Here is a 12,500-nt window from a genome sequence, read left to right on the forward strand (position 1 = left end):
TCTTGGTGCTCTAGCAATCAGAGCGTAACTTCGCAAGAGGAGGTAATTTACGAAGACGTAGTGCCGAGTGAAATTAGCGCTAGTCGCGATAATATAAGTGTTGATTCAGTTGCGCGTAATAGCGATTCATCGTCAGATAGTGAGTTAAGTGCTTTGGAGCCAGGTGATTTGTCTCTTGCGCCAGCCTACGCCGAGATGGAAAATCAGGTTAATCAGTTGTGTCAGGCAGTTGAGCGAATGCAGGCGTCGATTAGCTCACAAAGTAGAAACGTCAGCGTTAAGTCGTCAGTTACTTTCCCAGATTTTAGGGGTGATAAGTGCGAGGATGTTCATGAATTTATTAGGAATTATAAAAGAGCTGGTCGTTTGAATGCTTGGGACGACGTTAATTTGTCCTTGGGTCTTCCACTCTATTTAAAGGGTCATGCCAGCGCGTGGTTTAACACGTTGCCTACACCAGATGAAATGTCTTTTGATGAATTATCCGAGGAGTTAGTTACTCATTTTGGGTCCGGAGCCAGCGTGTGGCGCGTAAGGCAGGCACTAGGCCAGCGTCGGCAGTTAGAAAAAGAATCTGTGGGTGACTACTCTTATAGTCTCCGTACTCACCGTGCTAGAATAAACTTGCCTAGAACTGAATGGACGCATTATTTTGTTCAGGGGCTTCTCCCCGAAATTCGTGAGTATGTGGTTTTGCAGCAGCCTGAGAGTTTGGAGGTGGCTGAAAATTATGCAAAGTTAAAATAGTCGGTGTTGGCTACTTCCGCTAAAAAAGAGGAGTTTAGTCCTAAAGGAAGTGTCTGCGCAGATATTAGAGGAGCTTTCAAAGGCAATCGGTTCCAAGGATAAGTCACCCGCAGTTAGTGCCATCAATCAAAGAGAGCCCTTTGTGAGTAAGTCTGAAATGAAACAAATTGTTAGGGAGGAGTTTCGAGGCTTAATGGGAAGTGCTAGTACTAGACCTAATAGTTTTAATCAACGCTATAAACAGCCTTTTCAGTCAAGAGGTTTGCGTTCTCGTTTTGGAGACGCTATTTGTTATAATTGTGGAAAGAAAGGACACACTTATTATTATTGTCGTTCGAGGCCTGACCCTCGAATTCCTCGCCGTGTGGGTAATAGACAGACTTATTTTCAACTTAAAGGTCAAGGAGGTTCTAATTGGCAATCTAATCAGCAGGGAAACTAAAACGCGCCCCTGTGTCGTTGCAAAATGAACCCGTGATGGGGGCTTCAAAAGTTGAACAAAAGAGTTTAAATTTATCGTCCGGGGCGTGTAAAACTGATAAATCTGCTTTTAGTAAAGTGCGGCCTGATGGGGTTTCTGTTATCGCGAAAAAAAGAATTTGATGAAAATGTTGTTGGTAAAGATAGTGATCAAGCTTCGTCAAAACAATCTTTTGAATCTTCAGATGTTTGTCAATTTTCGCGGTTTAGTCAAAATAGTTTTTCTAAGCAAGGCACGTGTACATGTGTTGAAAGTAATATTGTGATTATCTTAACAATTAGTTTTGCTATCACTATTAAGTTACTACAGTTGTTTGAAGGAATTGTCACAAGATTCAATGATGTTCTCAATCGACCGTCCATATTTCATAACAAAAGTGAGTGTTTTTATTCCGCGTGAATTCGCCAATTTCTTCCGTTTCCTCTGTTGGAAAGGAATGTCCCGAATATTTTTGTGGAGAATTGAGACAAGGAAAGCCCCAAAATTTTAAATGCGTTGTTCCCAAAGAAGGCAAATTAACTTTTGAAAAGGTCGATGTTATAGTTGTTGATCCGTTAGATGTTGGTGATGTTACGGTTAAAGATGTTGTCTCAGAAGATGTTTTGATCAATAAGATAAGTGATAGCGACGTGTATTCAAGTGGTAATGCAGTGAATATTAAGAGCATCATTTGAGTCTTCGGAAGACGATGATTTGGGTATTCTTGGTCGTGAAACAAAAACGCTGACCCGAAGTGAGGTTGGTTCGCCTGCGGGCGCTTTGTTGGTTAATTCTCCAAGTGCTGGGGATAAACTAAAATTAGATACGGTTGATGGTATTTGTGTTCCTTTCGTGGCCGAAAAGTCTACTTTGCCTATTAGTATAGCGAGTAACAGTTTTTATTGTTTGATAGATTCTGGGGCTGCCGTCACGGCAGTCAGTGCAAAAGTGTGGCGTGAGTGTTTGAGTCACGCTTTTCCGAGTCTGGACAAGTGTAGTTCAGAATGTGTGACTTCAATAAATTGGTGTCAATTGACTACGGTTGGGAAGTTGTTGGTGGAATTTGTTATTGATTTTCATGCTTTTCCTTTCGAGGTGCACGTGATTGAGGATTTGACTTGTGACGTAATTCTTGGTAGAGATTTTCTACAAAAATTTTGTTTCACAGTTGATTTTGAAAATGGAATGGTGAGGTTTTTCCCTGAGTCTGATCCTTCGCCTTTTGAGGATGTTCAGTTAGATGATGATGTTGTTTATCCTCACGAAACGTTTATTTCTCCGGTGCATGCCTCACGTACATTCGTTATTCCACCTCAGTCTGAAAGTCTGGTGCCAGGTAGGCTAGATGAAGCAAGTGTGGTGAGTATTAATGGTATGTTAACCCCGAGGACTAATCTTTGTCACAGGTATTCTGTATTTGGAGCTTCAGAGCTTGTCAGTGTTGCAGATGATGGAACAGTTCCTGTAAGAATAGTAAACCCTTCCTCTCAGCCTGTTAAGATTTACCGTAGGACTCGGTTGGCTAATTTTGAGGAGGTAGATCAAAACATTGCGACTTTTGAGATAGCTGCTTCAGATCCGACAGGGAATCCGTCTTTGCCTGATTCATGCAGTGACCAGTTCGAACAAGGTGATTACTGATTTGTCTGATAGTGTTTTGTCTGATGGTGATAGAATTAAGTTTCCGAATTTGTTCAAGAAGTATCGTGATGTTTTTGCTTTTCCTGGGGATCAATTGGGTAGAAGTTCCCTTGTTCAGCATGTCATAGACATTGGTGATGCTATGCCGATTAAGCAAAGGCCATACAGAGCTTCTCCTGATGTTAAGAAAGAGATTGACCGTCAAGTGGACGAAATGGTTCACAATGGAATTATTCAACAGTCTGTTTCTCCCTGGAGCACTCCAGTGGTTTTGGTTAAAAAAAAGGATGGGTCGTTCAGATTTTGTGTCGATTTTCGAAAGCTTAATAAGGTCACTAAACTAGATAGCTTTCCGATGCCTTTGGTGGCAGATGCGCTGTATTCTTTAGCAGGTACGAGTCTCTTTTCTTGTCTGGATTTAAAAAGTGGTTTTTGGCAAATTCACATGCATTCTGGCTCAAGGGAAAAAACAGCTTTCGCCACACATAATGGCCTTAATGAATTTCTCACCATGCCTTTCGGATTAAGTAATTCGGGAGCCAGTTTTCAGAGACTTATGGGGCATATCTTGAGAGGATTTGAGTATCGTTTTACTCTTATTTATATAGATGATATAATCATATTTTCTAAATCTGTTGAAGAGCATTTGTCTCACCTAGAGGAGGTTTTTAGAAGGCTTCGTCAAGCTAATGTCAAGCTTAACCCAAAGAAGTGCAATGTCGTTAAGCAAAAGGTTGAATATCTTGGCCATGTTGTGACTCCGGATGGTATTAGCCCCAATCCTGACAAAGTGCGCGTTGTACAGGAATTCCCTACGCCCTCTAATTTTAAAGAACTTAGGAATTTTTTGGGTCTTGCTAACTATTATAGGCGTTTTGTTAAGGGTTGTTCTCATATTGCTGCCCCTTTGAATGCGTTGACTAGAAAGGGCGTTTCTTTCAAGTGGTCAGAACAATGTGCACTCACTTTCGATAAGTTGAAGTGTGCTTTAGTTTCTGCTCCTGTTTTGGCATATCCCAATTTCTGCGAGCCCTTTCTGTTGTTCGTTGATGCAAGTTCTACGGGAATTGGTTTTACTTAGGGTCAAGTTCAAAATGGAAAGGAAGTAGTGATCGCATATAATGGGCGTGGTTTGAATCAAGCAGAGAAAAATTATAGTACGACTGAAAGAGAAGCACTTGCTTTGATAGCGGGTATTAAAAAGTTTCAACCTTATCTTCACCGTCGTAGATTTACAGCTGTCACAGATCATAGCTCTTTGCGTTGGCTAATGAATGTTAAGGATGCGTCAGGTCGTCTGCTAGATGGGCTCTACTTCTTCAACAGTATGACTTTGAGATAGTTCATCGCCCTGGTAAGGTTCACGGTAACGCCGACAGTTTGTCTAGGCGTCCGTATGTAACATCTGAGTTCAATTCCCTCCAGAGGGAGGATCCACACGTTTCAAAGACTCGAGAAATGCAGAGGCGTGATGTCGAGTTGAGTGAGATCATTGATTTTCTTGAGAGCGATGTGTTACCATTTGATGATCGTGCCGCGCGGAAGGTTTTCCTCACCAGTAATGCTCTTTACTTTACCATTTAGACTCTAAGCGCAGGAGTAATTCTTATGACTCATTTTCTCAGCTTGTTGTGCCAGCGTCGTTGAGGTTTGAAATATTGTCCAACGTCCATGATCATGTTTCCGTTGTGCATTTTGGCGTACATAAAACGTTTGATAAAATTAAGCAGATATATTGGTGGAAAGGGATGCATAAGGATGTTGGGCATTGGTGTAAGTCGTGTACTGAGTGTTCTATGAGAAAGTCGCCTAGAAATTCGAAGAAGGCGCCTTTGCTTCCAATTCCAGTTGAGGGTGCATTCGATAGAGTAGCTGTGGAAGTTTTGGGACCCTTCCCACCGTCAAATAAGGGCAATAGGTACATTGTGGTGTTCAGTGATTACCTCACTCGTTGGTGTTAGGCATTTCCAGTTCCGAGTGTTGAAGCAACAGTAATCGCTCGTCTTTTAGTTGATGAGATCATTTCTCGGCATGGTGCCCCAAGGGTATTACTTTCTGATAGAGGGACAAACTTTCTGTCTAAAATTGTAACCGACGTTTGCAAATTTAGTCTTCCGTTAAACTCTGTTTTCGTTAGTGTTTCTTGTCGCTGCGATGGGTCAATTTCAAAGTCGGGTTTTCTGTTAGTGTTTTGGTGGCATTTTGCTTTTCCCATGTTTTTGAATAAGTATAAGTTTTGTTCCTCAACGTTGGGAGACTTGGCTTAATCCTGATTACTAGGCGTAGAGCGCGTGCCCTCGCTGAACGGGCTTCTAGCCTGGAAAATTTGGGTTTGTCTCCGAGTTCTAATGAGTGGCCTCATGGTGGCCTCATGGTTTCATGGTTCATGAAAAGATGGTCTGAAAAGGAGACAGTGTTTTCAACTGGGACAAGAAAAGTAGTACCGGATTTCACACGTCACGTCGCGTTACTCGACTGAAGCTATGTTGCGTGACGACACGAAAATCTATCCAGTATAGTATGAAGACCCATTCGATATGCGACTCTCAACTTTAGAGATCGGCGCGGCGTAGCTTCGCTCCGTTACAAAAATCGCGCTGAAATCACCGTTTCTATTTGTGAGCAGAAGCCTTCTCCGGTATGGTTTCCGTGCCGGCGCAAAATCTATCCGCTATAGTGGGAAAACATACCCGATATGTGACTCTCCACTTTAGTGATCCGCGCGGCGTAGCTTCGCTCCGTTACAAAAATCGCGCTGAAATCACCGTTTCTATTTGTGAGCAGAAGCCTTCTCCGGTATGGTTTCCGTGCCGGCGCAAAATCTATCCGCTATAGTGGGAAAACATACCCGATATGTGAGTCTCCACTTTAGTGATCCGCGCGGCGTAGCTTCGTTCCGTTTCAAAAATCGCGCTGAAATCACCGATTTTATTTGTGAGCAGAAGCCTTCTCCGGTATTGGTTCAGTGCCGGCGCAAAATCTATCCGCTATAGCGTGAAAACATACCCGATATGTGACTCTCCACTTTAGTGATCCGCGCGGCGTAGCTTCGCTCCGTTACAAAAATCGCGCTGAAATCACCTTTTTTTATTTGTGAGCAGAAGCCTTCTCCGGTATGGTTTCCGTGCCGGCGCAAAATCTATCCGTCCGCTACAGTGTGAAAACATACCCGATATGCGACTCTCCACTTTAGAGATCCGCGCGGCGTAGCTTCGCTCCGTTACAGAAATCGCGCCGAAATCACCATTCTTATGCGTAAACAGAAGCCCTATCCAGTATGGCTTCCGTGCCAGCGCAAAAACAACCCAGTGTAACATTAACAGAGGCTAAAACTGCCGAAAGTTTTCTGGTATGGGACGCGTTCGTTCGTTTTCCGCATATTTTCCTTCTTATTCTTTTGCTACGGAATAAGTTTTCTCTTAAGTTGGGATAATTTTCGGTCCAGTGTTTCTTGGTGTTTTCAGTTCAAAATCCAAAACATACATTCACTAGCCACACGCTATTAACTCTAAATTTGCATTTTGAGGAATTTTATGATTCCGATCAATTCACTAGATGATTCCCATCACATTTATTTCTAAAACTCAAATACAATTTCGAAAACCTGCCGTCTCGTATGTCAGCTCAGATTCGGCTCTACTTACGACTCATAACTTCCTGTATAACAAGACACGTCGCGGTCGTTGCGGTAGATAAAATCGCTCACGTCCGAAGAGTGGCAAATCGCTTGTGATGTCTAAAATTTTCAAAAATCAATTCGCATATAACTGAACTATTTAAAATTACAAAAAGAAAGATAGTAAATATCTCTGGTAAAATAAAATAATATTATTGATAAATAAAAAAATATGCCTGGCAAGTTTCCTGCAAAAATACAACTAATTCGACGCCCGCGCGTGAGAGATTGATGATCAGCGCCACGCAAAGACGGAAGAGGACAATTGAATTGTCCTCCTCTGTTCTTAAACCTCTTCGTTTTCTGCGCTAAAAAAATAATAACACAAAAGTACAAAGGTGGATGAGCCAAAATTTCGTTCAAGTGAAAAGTTTTTAGATGATGAAAATATAAATAAGTTGAAATATCCAGACACGACTGTGTACTTTGAAGACAAATATAATTAGGCAATAATCTACGAAACCGCACAAGATGGAACTTGAACGAAGATCAAAAATACTGTGTACATATGCCAGCCCTGCGCAATAAACATTCTACAGAATAAAGCACGATTTCGATTTGACTGACTGAGAAATGTTCACAGGTATATAAAATATTCGATAAGATTTCAGAGTACCATGAAATTTTCCCTTTTTGCTATTCTTATGAGGTTTAACTGGATTTTAAACCAGCTGATAAGAAAAGGCTAGGGTACTTGGAAAAGAATAAGGCTAAACAAATGACAAGCACAAGGTTAAACATCCTGCGATAGTTACCACGTTCTTAAGAATAAAATTAAACACACTCACGCAGTTATCGGAGTTTTATTAAAAGGAAGAAATAAAAAAACGGTCGAGATTAGTTTATGGGTGTAATTTCCAAGAAGATTAATTACAGCAAAGAAAAGCGATCATGGATCAATTTGAATGGTATCTCAGACCTTCGCATAACTCTGCGTGGGCATCGTGTCGTTTACGACTCCAGACAAAAACCCCCTGAAAGAGATGTCAGACAACGAACATCTGCTTAAACACCTTTGAATATCTTGTTCAATATTGTATCTACAAACTTCGGGGAAGTCGGACTATTTTGCAACCTGTGAGCACGTACGCACGTTCAAAACAAAGAAAAGAAATATTAGAGACGGACAAACGACAAATATGACAGGAATAACAACGTCTACGAAAAAAAAAAAACCTGTTTTACCAACCCAATTAGTAAAAAGGAATCATTCATTCATCCATTTATAAAATTCCGTTCTGTGTGTTGCCTGGAGATTTTAAGAAGGAAGGTAGTTAGAAGTACTCCAGTAACAAACTGGTAAGAAATCTGGTAATCGATCCTTAAGCTTTCAGTCAAAAGAAAACTCTTCACTGAACTTTCACAAGAAATGAAATTTTAATTGGAATTTTACTTTGGTTTTGCTCATTAATCATTCAAATGCTAAATGTCGAGTTGCATTGGGTTACCTAGTAATTTGTCTTAAGGAGTCAAGGGCACAAATCAAGATTCAAGAATCAACAAATGTCTGATTTTCAAAGATAATCATGCACAAAGTAACCAAAACTAGGTTCTTCCAGTAGAAAAATGAACAAACTCTAGGGTATGCCCCTGAATGTTAATTTTTTCTCTCTTTACTTTTGTGTAGTTATGAAAGGCATTGATGTTACAAGAAAGACAGTGTCTTCAAACTAGAGACCATTACGTGCTTTTAATTATAAAGGAATCTGCTTATGAGAAGTACAAGGCCACACTAGTAATGGCGATAAAACAGAGCACAAACTCAGGAGACGCTTAAGAGTAGAGGAGGAATTGAAGACGAACGTTATATTGATTACAACACAATGATTGACTCGCAACTCTTTGATCCCTTTTGTTTCAGATCGCGCGAAATATGAGAACTTCTTCAGAAGAACTGTGCAGTCACTTTTGCTAAGATGTCAACAAAGGGCATCCGATCCTTTACTCCTAAGTTCGTGGGACATCTAGTTTTCAATTACACGACGGACTAATCTACAAAGACATCGTGTGCTCAATACTCACAATGAACAATTCTAACATGTCTGTCCCGGTATGCAACCCGGGTCCAAAGTACTTACTGTGGAGTTTACGCCTGGCTTATCCAATTATATGGTTACTTGGAACGTTTGGAAACGCCGTTGTTTGTTTGGCAATTCTCAAACGTAAGCGACTACAGAACAGCTGTAACATGTTCACCTTCAACTTAGCTTTCCATGACCTTATACTCGTCGCAGTATACGTACCAACACAAATGATCGCAATGGAAAACTGTCATCACTGGACTCTAGGCAACGTTATGTGCCATCTTGTATACATAATCCTTCCCTTGTCTTTGTCAGTGTCCGTTGGTACTTTATTAGCAATAACGGGGGACAGGTATCGTGCTATTGTATTCCCAATGAAAGCAAAACTTTCGCGCAAGCCTGTCTTCATCGTCATAGGAGTAATATGGGTGGTTTCGGCGCTGACAGCACTGCCGCTTGTGTTCGTAATAAGCCTTGTTTCACCTCAGCCTGGAGTCTACTATTGTGTTGAGGAATGGCCATCCGATACTATTTCAGGAGTTTACTGGCTAGCTATGTTTTTTATCCAGTATCTTCTCCCATTATGCGCCATTTCAGTTCTCGCAGGAAAAACGGCGTGTACATTGAGGAAAACGTCACTAGAGGATAAAATGGAGACTTGTACGCGAAGCGAAATGTTTAGGAAGACTTTACGGAAACGCGCTAAACAAACAAAACGTATCACAAAGATGTTAATTGCTCTTGTTTTGCTTTATGCCATTTGTATGCTGCCCCAGCATGTGGTTCATACTTTCTGGGCAAGATACGGAGGTTTGTATTTTAAGAGCTACAAAGAACAGGTCATGATCATTGCCAACATTTTCCCTATAGCCAACAGCGCACTGAACGCATTAGCATACGGGACATTGAACAAGGAATTTAAGGCTGTCTTCAAAGGTTTGTTTGCTTGCGTTTGCTTCAAGATGAATTACCAAGGAGAATTATTCGGAAGAAATACGGATAACTCAGCGTCCAGGAGCGAGATGTCAATTATGAAGAGTAAACGAGGGAACCCTTTATTCCTCAAGGGAAGAAATGGAAGAGAAACAATGACGTCACCTCTCCCGAATATGAAACTGCGGGAGACACGGGAACAGGAAATCCAGGAAGTATCGTACAACCAGGGAAGATACCGCCGGGGATCGAGAAGGAAAAACCCCGACTCCGACTCCGATAGAAAGCGACTTATTTACGAAGTCGAGACGGTGCTGTAATCCAGGAATTATCGTCAAACCAGGGGAGATACCGCCAGGGGCGGGAAGGAAAAACCCCGATTCCGAAAGAAAGCGACTTATTTGGGAAGCCGCAACTGTGCTGTAACTAATAATAACATAAGACACAAAAAAACTTTTGCACAGGATAGTTGCTTACAAAAGTTGGGTGAGAGAATAGGAATAAGGGTGGGAGTTTCCATGTTGAAAAGGAGCAGAAACTAATTGAAACGTGTTCAGCTTGTCTTTACTGAATGAAGCTTTTACTAGGGGGTGACTCTTTCCACATATCCTTACATTTAAGCAACGTGGCTATCTAATCTATCTGCCTTGATCGGGAGACTAGCCTAAGTACGTGAGTACGAAAGACATTCATTTGAACATCGAACCACTGTTTAGAGTTTTTTTGTCACATACCATTATTACCAAAAGACCAGGAGCAGATGCACCTGTCGCATAATCAAAAGCACTGGTAAAATAAATCCCCAAGGTCTGTCATGGCTGTAAGTTAGCAATAAGTGTCTCAGTTCTACAAAAGAGATCTTTACTTGCATTATCCTTCTCATCCACTTTCGCCGATTCGGCCGGCGAAGTCACTTTCCCGCCTGTGATAGGTAGATTGTTCCAGGAAAGTTCCTTTTTTACATCGTGAAGCAGTTCAACGATTTCTTTGCCCAAACTTTCCCGAGTTTTCTCAGTTTGTTCAGCTGGGCGCGCAGATCTTGAATTTTTTACTAAGGATGAGTTTTCAAAGCAGTCCAACACGAATGATAATCGTTTAGTAGCAGAAAAACCTGGCGTGAGCTAAGGAAGAAAGGAAAGAAAACGTTGCTTTATTCCCCCAGAAATAAGTTCCCCACAACGGTCTCTGTTTATCGCTAATTCTTACAGTTAGGAGAATTCATAGTTTCAAAAAAAAATCTAGGTGTTACCATAATAAGCTTTTGCTCTTAGTAAGTGAGTCATATTTTCATAAATAATAGAGTAAAGAATGTAGGTGAGGAGAATTTTTTTAATCCAGGTGTAATCACCTTTTCGGTTTATAATTCTAAGAATATTCGGAAGCTCTCCAACATCTCTAGGAAAGTCTTCCGAAAGTTGTATTTAAGGAAACGTCATTCATTACTATAGCCAGGAGAAGAACGCTACTTGTTAAATTGAGTGTTTATGTGTTACCATATTTATCTAACAAAAGCCGACGGTTAACAAAAACAATAACAGACGTCTACTCTCATTACTAACGCGAACAAACAAATACAAACAAATTTTCTTTACTTGCCATTTGTACCACATGGCTGAAAACCAAATGCCCACCAATCGCATCGCACAGGAACACCATCAATAATCTGCCAAGCAATATGGTGGATTCCGATGCATGAAGCACAGGGCTGGTAAATAAGACGTACTGAAGATCGGCAAATTGTAGCCGGGACTTCGACTTAAGAAGACGCAAAGGTGGAAGGATTTCTTTTAAGGCTGCCTGCAACAGAAAGAAAATATAATTTCAATTTCCATTTTTTTTTTCAACAAGGAAAACTTCTTTGAGGACTTTAGTACCAAAGGCCTTCAAAAATTAGAATTAAGTTCGTAAAAGTTTGAAACTTAATGGTAAATGAACGGTAAAACGGTAAAATGGTAAAATGGTAAAAAGGTCTCACCTTAACAGATATGTGACTGTCTGTAAGTGGTGGAACATGAAACCAACACAGTATATTTATGCAGCTTTCTAGAACCTGATTAAAAAATGGACCATACTGCAGTTGTGGGCTAGGTAGCCTAGCCTTTGATTGAATGTGAGGCTGAGGTTGACCTTGTTAGTGTTTTGATACAAACCTCATCTGGTTCCTTTTGCAAATTATAGACTTCTTTTATAATAGTGGCCCATGAATTTATTTATTATTTCATATGTGTATAAATGAGCCTTTCTGGCCTCGTTTGAAAGTAAGAGTTTGTTTGTATTTTGCACAACCCTAACGAGATCAGAGAGGCTAGTTATCATACAAACAAAAGAATCTATCAATGGGCTGCCATTATGGAAGAGGTCCAGGTTTAACAGTTTGCATATGAACAACATGATTTATAAAAGAAAGCAGGAAGGATTGTATCAAAACAAGGTCAACCGTAGCCTCGTTTTCATCCTAACTGTGAATTGGGCTATTGGTGTTATAGACCGCGAGCAGCCTCTTATTTTCCTTTTGAATCACAGTAGATCGAGAGCACGCGTGAGGGGCGAGCGGAAGTAATATAACCTTAAAACCAATAGACCGCGAGCGGCCGTTTTGCTGCCGCGCCGTACCTACTGTTCGAGTTAAAGCAGATAACTCAAACTAATTCCCAGAGTGTGTGTTACCCTTGTCCAGCGGAACGGGGAACAGGGAAACGCGGACTCTGGGAACGAGATTAATAATAACTGCCCTATTTTTAAAATAAATAAATATTAGAAAAATACTCTTGTGATTTAAGCCTCCAGCATTCATTGTAGATGTACTGGTAACTTTTCATTAAATGAAGGATGATATCTCGTTAGATTACCTCTTCTCTACTGTTTACAAGCGACAAATGAAGTGCATAAATCTCCCACGAACTAAAACACCACAAAGTCTTCCACATCAAAAATGATTCACTGTCATAAAAAAGAAGGAGAGCAAACAAAATTGAACATAACGAAAGAAGACAAAATGAATAGGCACATTAGACAATAA

The 12,500-nt window shown here is 40.8% G+C and overlaps 2 protein-coding genes across 2 annotated transcripts in view; one reads left to right on the plus strand and one right to left on the minus strand.

Annotated features, from left to right (window-relative positions):
- Window positions 1–8,509: 8,509 nt before the first annotated feature.
- On the plus strand, window positions 8,510–9,867 carry LOC140953953 (neuropeptide Y receptor type 6-like). The gene has a single exon (XM_073403338.1). It carries the CDS (start codon window positions 8,548–8,550, stop codon window positions 9,799–9,801), a length of 1,254 nt encoding a protein of 417 aa, XP_073259439.1. The 5' UTR covers window positions 8,510–8,547; the 3' UTR covers window positions 9,802–9,867.
- Window positions 9,868–10,064: 197 nt separating this feature from the next.
- Window positions 10,065–12,500, minus strand: part of LOC140953962 (Fanconi anemia group C protein-like) — a 27,982-nt gene continuing 25,546 nt past the window's right edge. Inside the window, exons 14-17 of the mRNA XM_073403347.1 lie at window positions 12,331–12,421; window positions 11,457–11,531; window positions 11,078–11,278; window positions 10,065–10,602 (exon numbers count right to left, since the gene is read on the minus strand). Of these exons, the coding sequence (XP_073259448.1) occupies window positions 10,294–10,602; window positions 11,078–11,278; window positions 11,457–11,531; window positions 12,331–12,421 (676 nt within the window). The 3' untranslated portion in view covers window positions 10,065–10,293. The remainder of the gene's footprint in view (window positions 10,603–11,077; window positions 11,279–11,456; window positions 11,532–12,330; window positions 12,422–12,500) is intronic.

This window comes from Porites lutea, chromosome 12 (genome assembly GCF_958299795.1).
Source record: "Porites lutea chromosome 12, jaPorLute2.1, whole genome shotgun sequence".
NCBI lineage: Eukaryota > Metazoa > Cnidaria > Anthozoa > Scleractinia > Poritidae > Porites > Porites lutea.